Below are 12,799 nucleotides of genomic sequence, written 5' to 3'. Positions count from 1 at the left end.
TCATAAATGGACAGTGGTCAGAATTGTAAAAATTGGCCCGGTCCATAACGTGCAAACCACCCTTGGGGGTGAAGGGGTTAATATTTGTGGGGTTGATGTCACCTTTGCGTTATCCAGTAACATCAAGTCTACGTATTATTAATTGAGAAGCATATATAAGACTCTTATCCATTACTAATCCTATAGCTATATGGTAAATAAAGACACATCCAGAATAAAGTCCTTTATTAGAAATAAAACAAAGCACACTTTTACTTTTTTATTTAGAAATAACAAACGCAGTTATACTCACCTAATGCCTAATTCCATCGAAGCCCTAATTCTCCTGTAAGAAAACAAAAATAAAAAACAATAATGTCCCTCACCTCTCCGTCGTTATGTCCTATGCCGTAATCCATGTATGGGAAGGAAACCGTTTTCAACCTGGACGGTGGCAAGATGCGATCATCCAGACTGAGAACCATTGGTGAATGAGACATAGTCTACCCTGTGGCTTTTCTCTATGCACAGTGCCCTTTACTCATTAAAGATCTGTATGTTGGACCTGCTCCATGGATTGTCCTTGGTACAGAGCTCGTCTCTCATAAAAAAAAAAGTAGTTACAGTTTATATAGTTTATCGTAAATACTATCTGTGTAAGTTTAAAGTTTGATTATTTCTTATTAAGAAAATATTAAGATAAATGTTTATAATGTGTTTATAAAGACCTTAATATCAGGACAGGTATGAGGTTCACCAAGGTTGGGGCTGCACAGCTACTTTCTCCATTACACCTGTTGTGTTGCCAAAGATTGCTGTATGCTGCTGTTATATTGCAGTGTAGTACAAATGAATGATGTCGCTTTGTGGCCCACAATTCTCCGCAATCTCAACAGGTAAATCGGAACCAGTTGGAATTTTTGGTGAGTGACTTGTCACAGAGATTGGATTTTGCAGGTCGCAATGTGTTTCTATTTACTTTCACTGCAATGTAGTAGGACTGTACATCAATCTTTGGCCGCATCACCTCAGTCATGACTAGAGTTGCCATTTAGCCACAGAGTTAAAGGTAAGGTACCGCGTTTGTAGATCATTAATAAATCACTGTAATGTAGCATAACATGCTGCTATAACCAAGTTTTAAATGCATGTGAAACAGATTTCGTGTGTTATATGTGTTTAAAGAAGGAACTGGGGGCTGACATCTTGGTTTTGCAGCAGTAGCAGGGCACTAACAGTGTCATTTTACAGCACCCCATGGACATAGGAGCTAATAGACCGGCGCTGACCCTATCTATAACATTGGAGAGGCGTTAGCAGTGAGCTGGGCACGCCTCTGTGGGCTGCACAACTCACTGCTGTAGGTGTGACTAGCAGCCATTTTACTATAGCCCAGTGCTCTCTGCCCAGATACACTTACTCTATCACAGGAGCTCCATTCACTCCATTAAGCTGCATTCCCAGCCTGCAGAGAGAGGTGACACCTGACACCTGTCTCTGCCATACAATGTATCTCTCCCCTCCCTCCACAATGCCGGCCATTCACTGCAGACCTGGAGCTCCTTCTTATCTTACTGAGGGATGAGTCACAGACAGCTCTGCACAGACAATGCTGCTCCATACACACCACATAAACTATAAACTGCTGGTGATAGCAGATCACAGGGCAGTCACACACAAAATGTCTCTGCCCTGTGATGCTGCTCTTCATTCTGCCCCAGGGATATTAGACCACCCAAAAGGGGAGGGAAATGCTGATGTCAGCAGTTACTGCCCCAATTTTCCAGCTAACAGTAAAGCTGGTAAGTCTTACTATAGCTGCTTGAGGTCTAAAACGGAAAATGCTCCCCCTAGTGGTCAATATATATTTTTAATATATATTCTATTTTTCATATAGAAATGTTTGCAAACAGTGCAAACATTGCATTAATACATTTTATTTACTATTTTAAGCTTAATTTCACAAAAAAACAAACTACAAGAAAACTGGTGGCACCTTCCCTTTAAAGGAAGCTCATCACAGGCAGTACCACTGCTTGTATTCCAAGAGGTCAGCAGTAATCTGTAAGGGAGTCTGGCTGCAAGTATTTAATTTCCCTGCACTGCCCCCACAGGCAAAATCAAGTATTAAATGATGCCTGTTGAAATTAACTTGACTGTCTTTTATAATATTTCTATGTGCTGGATCTTCCTAAGAGTGATAGATACTCTTTCTAGCTGCTTCGTCCCCCAAAAGAGACACCCCTTCTTTATTAAAGGGTTTGGTTACGTTATCGTTATTTTTGCATATGTAATCAGTATAACATAGTAACTGACCAGTATAATTTTATGGTAAAATATGTTAGTTGTCTTCATTTACATACTGCCACTCTCATGTTCTGATTTTCTATTGTCTCCCCTTACCACAAGTATGCAATGTGCATACTTCCAGCCACGTTCTAACTAGACGTGTCTGGCCTCTCTCAAAACACTTGCATTGAGCGAGGCCGCGCCCATCTAGTTTGCATGTGACTGTATGTATCAAGATCACCGTCACGTGCCTGCTGCTCCTGCTCCCAGCACCGGACAGTCTTCACAGCGTACAGAGTGCGGTGTGAGGATCCAGAAGTCTGTGGTGACATAGGTTGACTGCAGACTTGTAGCCTAAGACCAGACAACCCATTTCAAGGAACATGCAATGACTGTTTTTCTTTTGTTTGTTTGTTTTTTTTATGTCTTTGTTAGCAATTCCTTTTGTCTGCTCATTATAGGTCAGGAAATTCAAAAAGGTGCTATAGTTTTAACATATATGTCCTTCTCCATACAAGATAACTACTAACTTAAAGGTACCGTCACACTTAGTGACGCTGCAGCGATACAGACAACGATGCCGATCGCTGTTTGGTCGCTGGGGAGCTGTCACACAGACCGCTCTCCAGCGACCAACGATGCCGAGGTCCCCGGGTAACCAGGGTAAATATCGGGTTGCTAAGCGCAGGGCCGCGCTTAGTAACCCGATCTTTACCCTGGTTACCTGCGTAAAATGTAAAAAAAACAAACACTACATACTCACCTTCGCGTCCCCCGGCGTCCGCTTCCTGCACTGACTGAGCCCGGCCCTAACAGCAGAGCGGTGACGTCACCGCTGTGCTGTACTTTCACTTTACGGCCAGCGCTCAGTCAGTGTGGGAAGCGGAGGCCGGGGGATGCGAAGGTGAGTATGTACTGTTTGTTTTTTTACATTTTACACTGGTAACCAGGGTAAATATCGGGTTACTAAGCGCGGCCCTGCGCTTAGCAACCTGATGTTTACCCTGGTTACCAGTGTAAAACATCGCTGGTATCGTTGCTTTTGGTGTCAAACACGACGATACACGCCGGTCTGACGACCAAATAAAGTTCTGAACTTTCTACAACGACCAGCGACATCACAGCAGGATCCTGATCGCTGCTGCGTGTCACACTCAACGATATCGCTAGCCAGGACGCTGCAACGTCACGGATCGCTAGTGATATCGTTTAGTGTGACGGTACCTTAAGTAAGATTCAGACAATTGTTAAAATCAAGCTAGTCACATCCACCACACTAATGGGTGCAGCAGAGGCCTGTTTTTTCATGTACTTCTCTGGTTTGCAAAATGGACCAGACTTCAGTTTTTTTTTTTACTTGGACCATTCCTCTGTGTGGAAAATTGCGTGTGTATACAGGCACATAGGTTAATATTGGGCAGTATATTGTTTACTGCGCATAAGGACAACCTACCGACTGAAAAATGTCCATTTGAATGAGACAGTATAACTGTAGCTCCAGATAACTTCAGAATAACCTATTGTGTGTCTACATCAGCAATTAATTTTTGGTGCAAATCTAGATACAATTTTGGAGAAGGCGTCTGACCATAGAAAAGGTTTGCCATAGGACAAGTTCCAGGAAAAAGACAGTTTTTGGGGAGGCCTAGATGTTGTGCTCAAAAAGATCAGAAGTCCAAGGATAAAATGAGCAGGCACAAGGAGAAAGGAAAGAATTTCCTCTTAAATCCCAATAGGAAAGATTTTTTCCCCCTTCAAACAATTATGTCAGTTGTGTGAATTTTTTTTTTTTTTTACCAGTAGGAGCTTTTCGCCCAGAGAGCATCATTAAATAGGATTATCTCATAGACTTCCCCTTACAGATTTGTTATCACAATATTATCTTCAATAGATTTTTACCATCTTCTATATGTAGTTTGGGGGTTAGTTCATTTGGGTGCTATTTATCTTGTGCCAATAGACAGACAGAGTAAAAGTACTTAAAACATTTCTTAATAAGATAAAGAAATGGGAAATTGAAATTTGGCGTGGTCAATAACCTGAAGCCAATAAACAAATTTGTAATCGGCAGAATCTTAAAGATGGAAGCAATCACATCAGCTATCAATTTAATGAAGAAATATTTCATGTCAACCATAGACTTGGAGAATGCTTAATATCATCTTCCTATGCAGCCTCAGTCTCAACAGTTCCCAGGGACAAGGTGCTAAAATACATTCAGGCAACAATAGTCCTTCTTCTAGCCTTCTGCAGGATAATCAACTGTGAAAAGTCAGACCTCACTCCAAGAAGGTCTTCTTGGAATTTTTCTGAGACTCCTAAGAACAAACCTCTTTCCTTCCAGAACCCAAAGTCTTGTCGATGAACAATCAAATAAAAAATGATTTTCTTTTTTGTTGCTCCTTCTCAGTTTGGAATATGTCGTAAATTGTGCGCCACATGACATCCTGAATATCTGCGTAGTATGGGCTGAATTTCATATAACGTTTTGACAAATTCATTCTTTCCAACTGGAACAGAACTCAGTCCTACTGAAAGGAAAGAAGGATTCTCATACTGGCCGAAGTCAAGTCCTCTCTAAGATCGTGTCTCTTCACCCACAATTTTACCAGTGGGGATTCCTTAGCTTCTTGATCAGGTCTTTCCCATCACTACTGACCTGAACAGGTGGGGCTAGGGAGCACATTTCGTACAGATAACTCTGCAAAGAAAATGGTTTGATTATATGTCTATTCAATTTTTAAACTACAAGAAAACTCTAGAAATTTGGAAGACCTTTCAGAATCTCAGCACTTGACCTGAAACCCTTTGGGACCAATTTCATACAACACCTCTTCAACTACTGAAAAATTCTTCCTTTCCAAATGGAAGTGATTGATAGTCCCCCCAGAAAGAAGGATTTTCATGCCAGCCAAGATTATGGTGGCTCTTGAAATTTGTACAGAAGGGTTCCTTAGCTTCTGGATCAGCTTTATCCCATCACTACCCTCTCAAGCTGGTGGAACTGAGGAGCACGTTACATGCAGATAAATCTGTAGGGAAGATGGTCCCATCATGTGAATCTTAAATCCTCAAGCTACAGGGAACGTCTAAAAATGTGGAAGTCCTTTCAGAAATACCAGCACTTGATCCAAAGACATTATGTTCTAATTTACATAGACAATAAACCAGCAGTAGTTTTATTTTGTCACCAAGGTGGAAAATCACTATTGCAAGCAGAGTTTTTTTGTTGGGCAGAGATTAGGCACTCTCTCTTTCTGCAGTTAATCTTGGACTTCTTGAGTGATCAAAGTTTGGATCTGGGCAAATGGTCACTATCTCCAAAGGTCTTTCATCAGTTAGTGTCCAGTCTCCCTCAAATAGACCTCTTTGCAACAAGTTCAATGTTTTTCAGTAGAAAAACTACTTCCAAAATTTATCTTAAAGGCAATCTGTCAGTAGGATCATCCCTCCAAGGCCATCTATATGGGAGTCTAGGTAATAGAAATTAATAAAATGATGCCTTGATATTTGCGATCTGTTGTCTTATTCCAGAGAAACCCATATTTTTCTTAATATGTAAATGAGCTGTTAAGATCTATGGATGGAACACAGATCTTCATGAGAATCCTCCCCCAGAGCTTATTAGAAATGAAAATGGGCATTACCACTGTGAGACATGCAGCTCCGGAGAGCAGGCTGTCAATCATTACATGTAAAAATGTGCATACTTATATGAAGCACTATAGACTTGATTTTTTTTTAGCTTTGACGGATATGACATTTGTTAGGAAGGTACTAAATGCTGTACAATTACTTTAAAGCTTACAGGGACCAAACAATATGGGAGACTAGGCGGACCCTTGAGTGACCGGTTTCTCCCTGTCATTCTCTGGCAATGGACGAGGAAAAGCTACTAGAGGCCCGCCTGTCCAACTAGTCTCCTGTGTGGTTCGGTTTCAGAGTCAAACATATATAGCGGAAATCATGCAGCCAGCATCTGATGCATACTGTCCGTAGATCAGGCAGCATGTATCAGCTGACAGGTTCCCTTTAACCCCTTAGTGACGGAGCCAAATTTTTGATATCTGACCAGTGTCACTTTATGTGGTAATAACTCTGCAATGCTTCAACAAACCCCAGTGATTTTGAGATTGTTTTTTCGTGACAAATTATACTTTATGATAATGGTAAATTTAGGTCAATATGTTTTGTGTTTATTTATAAAAAATATCAAAAATTTGAGAAAAATGTTAAAAATTAGCAATTTTCAAAATTTGAATGATTATCCCTTTAATCCAGATGATCATACCACAGCAAACCATTAATAAATAACATTTCCCACATGTCGGCTTTAGATCAGCACCATTTGTAAAATGTTATTTCATTTTGTTAGCATTTTAGGAGGTTTAAAAATGTAGCAGCAATTTTTCATTTTTTCAAGGAAATTTACAAAATTTATTTTTTTATGGACTTATCCATGTTTGAAGTGCCTTTAGGGGTCTCATATTGGGAAACCCCCAAGCGTGATACCATTTTAAAAACAGCAGCCCCTGACATATCGAAAACTGCTGTCAGGTAGTTTATTAACCCTTCAGGTGCTTTACAGGAATTAATGCAAAGAGACATGACAGAAATCAAAATGTGTATTTTTACCACCTAAATGTCTCTAACTTCTGAACAGATTACAACAGCCGTCAGACTCTAAGGCCGCTATTTGGTCGTGAATTGCCATGGCAAACATCAGGACCACACAATCATGACCTGAGGGCACCAATTGGGATAAAGAGGAAGCCCCCACACTCTGTTAACCATTTATAATGATGTAGTCACTATTGACAGCAGCATCTAAGGGGTTAAACAGATTTGGACGGTGCAAACACTGATCGTGGCTGATGCAGAAAGTTGTCAGCTATAGTGCACAACCGACAGATGCTGGATTGTCACCTGTATGAGGAGGCTATTCTCTTATATCTCAGGTCAGTTAAAAGACGTATTGGCTGTCATTAAGGGGTTAAAGTTGGGATACAATAAGCAGTATATTTCAATTGGCTGTTGATAAAATAAATAGAAAATTTGCTGTTCAGTGATATCAAGACCATAGCGTTCGGATGACTCATTTTTCGTTCCCCCTAATAAGAGAAATTAAATACCGAACAATGTTATTGAAATGGGAACAAGTGTTGCTTGATAAAGATTTGGAATTGTATGGATGTAGGTGGAAAGTAAATAATATCCTTTAATGATCAGAGCAAACTCATATGTTTTAGAAGATGACAACCAGAATAACAAGTTACAGATGTTCCACAATTGACCACAGTCACCAATATAAAAAACTTTAGCAATTATTTCCAAGCCCAGCTAGTCCAAAAATGATAAGATTTTTTATGTTTTTGATATCAGTTGTATTAAGAGGAATGGTCTGTCTTTTGGTAGTTGATTGCTTTCACATTCTGGCATACATGCGATTTACCAAATGTATTATTTTCTTTGCATAGTTACGTAAAAGTGTTGAAAATAAATTTATCACATTTGTTCATTACAAGTACCATTATTTTGGCAACAGATATTGTTGTAAAATAAGCCAGCCAAGAGGTGGCATAAGAAACAGAAAATATTTATCAATATTAACACTTTTCAGTGATGTAGAATTGTAGTTCTAATGATGACTCATGCAGGGAAAAGAGACTTCCTGTTTCTACATAGAACTTAGAAAGATTCAGCTAGTCCGTTTTTAATCACGCCATGTCATAGACCTAATGGAAAAGAGAAGAATTAGCTGGGTAGAAAGGCAAAATGAGCAATTGTAAGTACACAGTGCTATGTAATATGATGACTGCAATATATTATGAGAATAAAATATTTGATGGGAGGAGTGCTTCTTTAAGCTGCTGGTCTGGAATGTGAATTCTCTGATGCTGCAGACAGAGGCATCTTTGAACCCCTCAATATCGGAGGAGTACAGGGAACTGAAACTGGCTGGAACCAGCAATATGGAAAACTTTAGAGCAGCGCTTACAAGCTCTTGGGCTTGCATGCGCTGCTCTCATTGCCTAGGAGATCGGCTGTAGCTGCCGGTAACTTTGCCAATGGGCAAAGATCAGAATTGTTCTTCACAATGTAGAGGACGATTAATAAAAGAGGTAAATTGCAAAGTTGCTTGTTTTTGCAATATCGAGATGGTTGTTACTTAGGTATTACATTTTAATACAATTTTTTATGTTAATCAATACATCTTATCCTTTAAGAAAAATATAACACGTCTTCAATTATTCCGTTATTCCAAGATGACCTTGTGTGTGTCTGCTAATTGTAACAAGCCTCCGCTCGTCAGGTCACCGCGTATTGTTCTCGAGCCGATGATGTGTCGTTCATGGCGCTTGATTCACAGAACGACGGAGAAGAAGCCAAGTGAAATTCTTTTGTTCAAACTCTGTAAATGGTTTGGGACAATTAATTTCCAATCGCTTCCCAGTAGAGCAGATTTACTTGTATATTAATGAGGCACAGGTGTTAGGCCCCTTGTGTGTCTAAGCCTGGGAGGCATATTTAGGTTGTTTATCTAGTCAGCCATAGGTACTGCAAGGTGCTCAAGCTTGCCTTCCCTAACAGTTTATACAGTCGGGCTTTTTTTTTCTTTTTTTCTTTTTTTTTTTTTATGCTTTTTTATTTAAATATGCCTGCACCTGTTAAAAATTTAAAACTGTTCATGTAGAAATAAGTGTAAGCCGTTCCGGTGGTAATAGCACTACCGGTTAAGTAATGCAGTCCTCTATTATGTTTAACAGCCCGGTCTATCATTAAGGCTAGAGAAAAAAAAAAGAAAAAGTCAATTTAAAAGCAAATATTTTATCGAGGAGCTAATAGTTATTAGCTCCGGTTCCTCTCAGATAATTCCTGCCAGCGCTTTTCTCTCCTGCCTGTGTACGGAAATCTGGTCGTGCCGGTATTAATATTCATTTTTCTTGTTTATTCACTGAACTGCAGTCCCAACATTTTAGAGAAAATGGAATGGCCTCCATAGGCATTATGAATTTCAGTAGCTGGCATAATTATAGCGATCTACATATTCATTAAATCCAGAGAAGAAATGTGTCCAAAAAAGACATCCATGCGTTTTTAAACTATGCGTGAATGAAATCATTGTAGAACCAAAAAATAAATAAATATTTCAAAATTGAAGAAAAAAAGAAAAGTCTTAGAAATGCTACTTGTATTCTGGCAACTTGCGACGTAGAAGCGCTCCTGCGATATGTTTCTTAAATCTAATACATCTGTGTTATTTACCTCCATAGCAAAGAATGGGAAGAACTTTTTGTAAACAGCAATTATTTGGCAGCGATCCGTCTGAAAGGGATTAATGGGCAGCTGAGAAGCAGCAGGTTCCGGAGTGTTTGCTGGAAGGTAAGGAGAAAATATTTATTTATAGTTTGCGGTTGCAATGTATCAACATTTTACCTGATGCGCTTAAAGATTACTGATGCAGTCATCGGATTTTCCAGGCGAATAAATCTGCTGTCTCTGAATCCTTTATTATTTTGTGCCGGATTTTTTTTTTTTTTTTAATTTTTCGAGGGGGGTGGCGAAATTATACAGAGCTGCTTTTTGTAATGACTTTAGAGGAAAAGAAGGATAAACATTGTATTCCTTTTAATGTTTATTCAGTGGAGACACAACTGGTTACATTTTGTGCTCTCCTTGTCTATCCCTGTTGTATTGTGGTGGGGGGTTCATCCATTGTTTATACAAGGGCATACCACAAACCATCTAAGCCATGCCACTTTCCCTCATGCTTAATAACACTTTGCATATCCTGTTATCCTGTATCCCAGACATGCTGACGAGGGGCAATTTCTGACTTTTCATTATGCTCATCCTCTTAAATAAACACTTGGTGATAACATACAATTACCGCTGTGGAGCAGGACGGATGGCTTTCTGCACAACTCAGGGACTACTTTATTCAACCTTTTTAAGGTTGGATTAGCGTGGTAGCTTTTTTTCTAAAGGTACCGTTACACTAAACGACTTACCAACGATCACGACCAGCGATACGACCTGGCCGTGATCGTTGGTAAGTCGTTGTGTGGTCGCTGGGGAGCTGTCACACAGACAGCTCTCTCCAGCGACCAACGATCAGGGGAACGACTTCGGAATCGTTGAAACTGTCTTCAACGATGCCGAAGTCCCCCTGCAGCACCCGGGTCACCAGGGTAAACATCGGGTTACTAAGTGCAGGGCCGCGCTTAGTAACCCGATATTTACCCTGGTTACCATTGTAAAAAAAAAAAAAACCACTACATACTCACATTCTGATGTCTGTCACGTCCCCCGCCGGCGTCCGCAGGGTTCCCTGCACTGACTGTGTCAGCGCCGGCAGTAACAGCGGTGACGTCACCGCTGTGCTCTTCTTTACGGCCGGCGCTGACACAGTCAGGGCAGGGAAGCTCTCGGCAGCAGCGCATGCATATTAGCAGCGCTCTTGCTGAAAGCAGTTTTAACCTTGTGGACGCCGGGGGACGTGACAGACATCAGAATGTGAGTATGTACTTTTTTTTTTTTAAACTTTTACAATGGTAACCAGGGTAAATATCGGGTTACTAAGCGCGGCCCTGCGCTTAGTAACCCAATATTTACCCTGGTTACAAGTGAACACATCGCTGGATCGGCGTCACACACGCCGATCCAGCGATGACAGCGGGTGATCAGCGACCAAAAAAAGTTCCTGATCATTCCCATCGACCAACGATCTCCCAGCAGGGGCCTGATCGTTGGTCGCTGTCACACATAACGAGATCGTTAGCGGGATCGTTGCTACATCACCAAAAGCGTGACGTTGCAACGATATCGTTAACAATATCGTTATGTGTGACTCAGCCTTTAGCAGTGTTTCAAGTTGAAAAGAAATGTTTTATTTTTTTCCAGACTGAAAAGTTTATTTTCGCTTGGTCACTGATGATGGCCGTTTTCCATGCCACTACCCAACTCAAGCATAGGCCAAGTCTAATCTCTTGTGAAATCCCCTACTTATAGGGATTGGTTGGGATATTACTAATCAAGGAGACTCCAAAAAGGACCTTAAAAGAGCATCTTTAAGATGCTCTACACTGGCTACCCGTTTGCTACAGGGTCCAGTATAAACTCATCTCTCTCACCCACAAAGCCCTCCACAGTTCTGCACCGCCTTTTATCTCCTCTCTCATCTCTGTCTATCGCCCTACACGTGCCCTCCGTTCTACAAACAACCTAAGACTAACATCCCCCGTAATCCGAACCTCGCACCTCCGTCTACAAGACTTCTCTCGTGCTGCGCCTGCTCTCTGGAATGCACTTCCCCTGACGATCAGACTGATACCTAGCCCCGACCTATTCAAGCGCGCTCTAAAAACCCATCTCTTCAAACAAGCCTACCACATCAACTACTCAGTAAACTAACTTTGCCCTGTTCCCTCCCTCCAAATATTATTCTGAATCTGCACCCTACTATTCATCTGTCTCCACACCCTCCATGCACACGATAACTGCTCTTGATACTTGACTATTGCACTTAAACACACGGGCTGATGACAGGATCATGCAGCTTAAAATGAAAATCCCTATTTATTATAATTGCAAGACCTGAAATAACGAGCACTTTTCGCCTATTGTGTCCCCCCATTTCCTTGTAGATTGTAAACTTGCGAACAGGGACCTCACCCCTAATGTCACTGTTTAAATTGTCTTAACTCGTACTGAATTTATTGTCTGTATATGTCCCCGCTTAATTGTAAAGTGCTGCGGAATATTTTGGCGCTATATAAATAAAAATTATAATTATTATCTTTTCTTAACGATTGCCAACCAATTTTTTTTGGGGGGGTTTAACAATATTGATATGAAAATAGAACATTCCAAAGATGTTCAATAATAACAATTAAAAAAATGACGGTTCTTAATATTAAGTTATATTAAATATTAAAATATAAGTGTAATCAAAATGATGAGGTATCAATGTAAGCCCTTACATGAACCAAATAATTATGTGTGTGCTAGAGGAATGGAAAGAAGAAAGGAGGGAGGAAAAAGAAAGAATAGGACGAAGAAAGAGGTGGGGGGGACAAAAAAAACAACAAATTATTGAAACCAGCAGTTGAGAAGAGACCACATCTACCACGACATTCTATTTTATGTATTATTTACCGACAACCAGATTGCCAGGTCATTCCCCTCACTGAATAATAGCCAACCTTTGCATTGGTGATGAAAAGCTTCAAGTCGATTGTTATCATTTACAATCATGTTTTCCATTTTCATAATATTTAATATTTTTCACCCATTCAACCAAAGTGGGAGTTTTTGTGGATTTCCAGTGACGTGGATTAATTGACCTAACAGCTGTTAGAAAGTGCCTAAGGATATCTTTTTTGTGCCTTTGAGACTGAATCTAGAGTAACGGACAGTGAGAAAACTGAATTCCATAACCCACCAACCAATGGGCATTCCCACCATATATGTAACCTAGACCTGGCTGCACAGCCACACTGCCAGCACAAGTAATCACTTTTCAAGGAGA

At 40.4% G+C, this 12,799-nt stretch overlaps 1 protein-coding gene across 1 annotated transcript in view; it reads left to right on the top strand.

Moving 5' to 3' along the window:
• Positions 1-12,799, top strand: part of TBC1D5 (TBC1 domain family member 5) — a 745,630-nt gene that overhangs the window by 404,417 nt on the left and 328,414 nt on the right. The window contains exon 6 of the mRNA XM_077268870.1: positions 9,543-9,651. Within this exon, the coding sequence (XP_077124985.1) occupies positions 9,543-9,651 (109 nt within the window). The remainder of the gene's footprint in view (positions 1-9,542; positions 9,652-12,799) is intronic.

Source organism: Ranitomeya variabilis, chromosome 6, assembly GCF_051348905.1.
Source record: "Ranitomeya variabilis isolate aRanVar5 chromosome 6, aRanVar5.hap1, whole genome shotgun sequence".
Classification (NCBI taxonomy): Eukaryota; Metazoa; Chordata; class Amphibia; order Anura; family Dendrobatidae; genus Ranitomeya; species Ranitomeya variabilis.
Note: the sequence above shows the minus strand (reverse complement) of the source record. Positions and strands in the feature narration are given on the sequence as shown.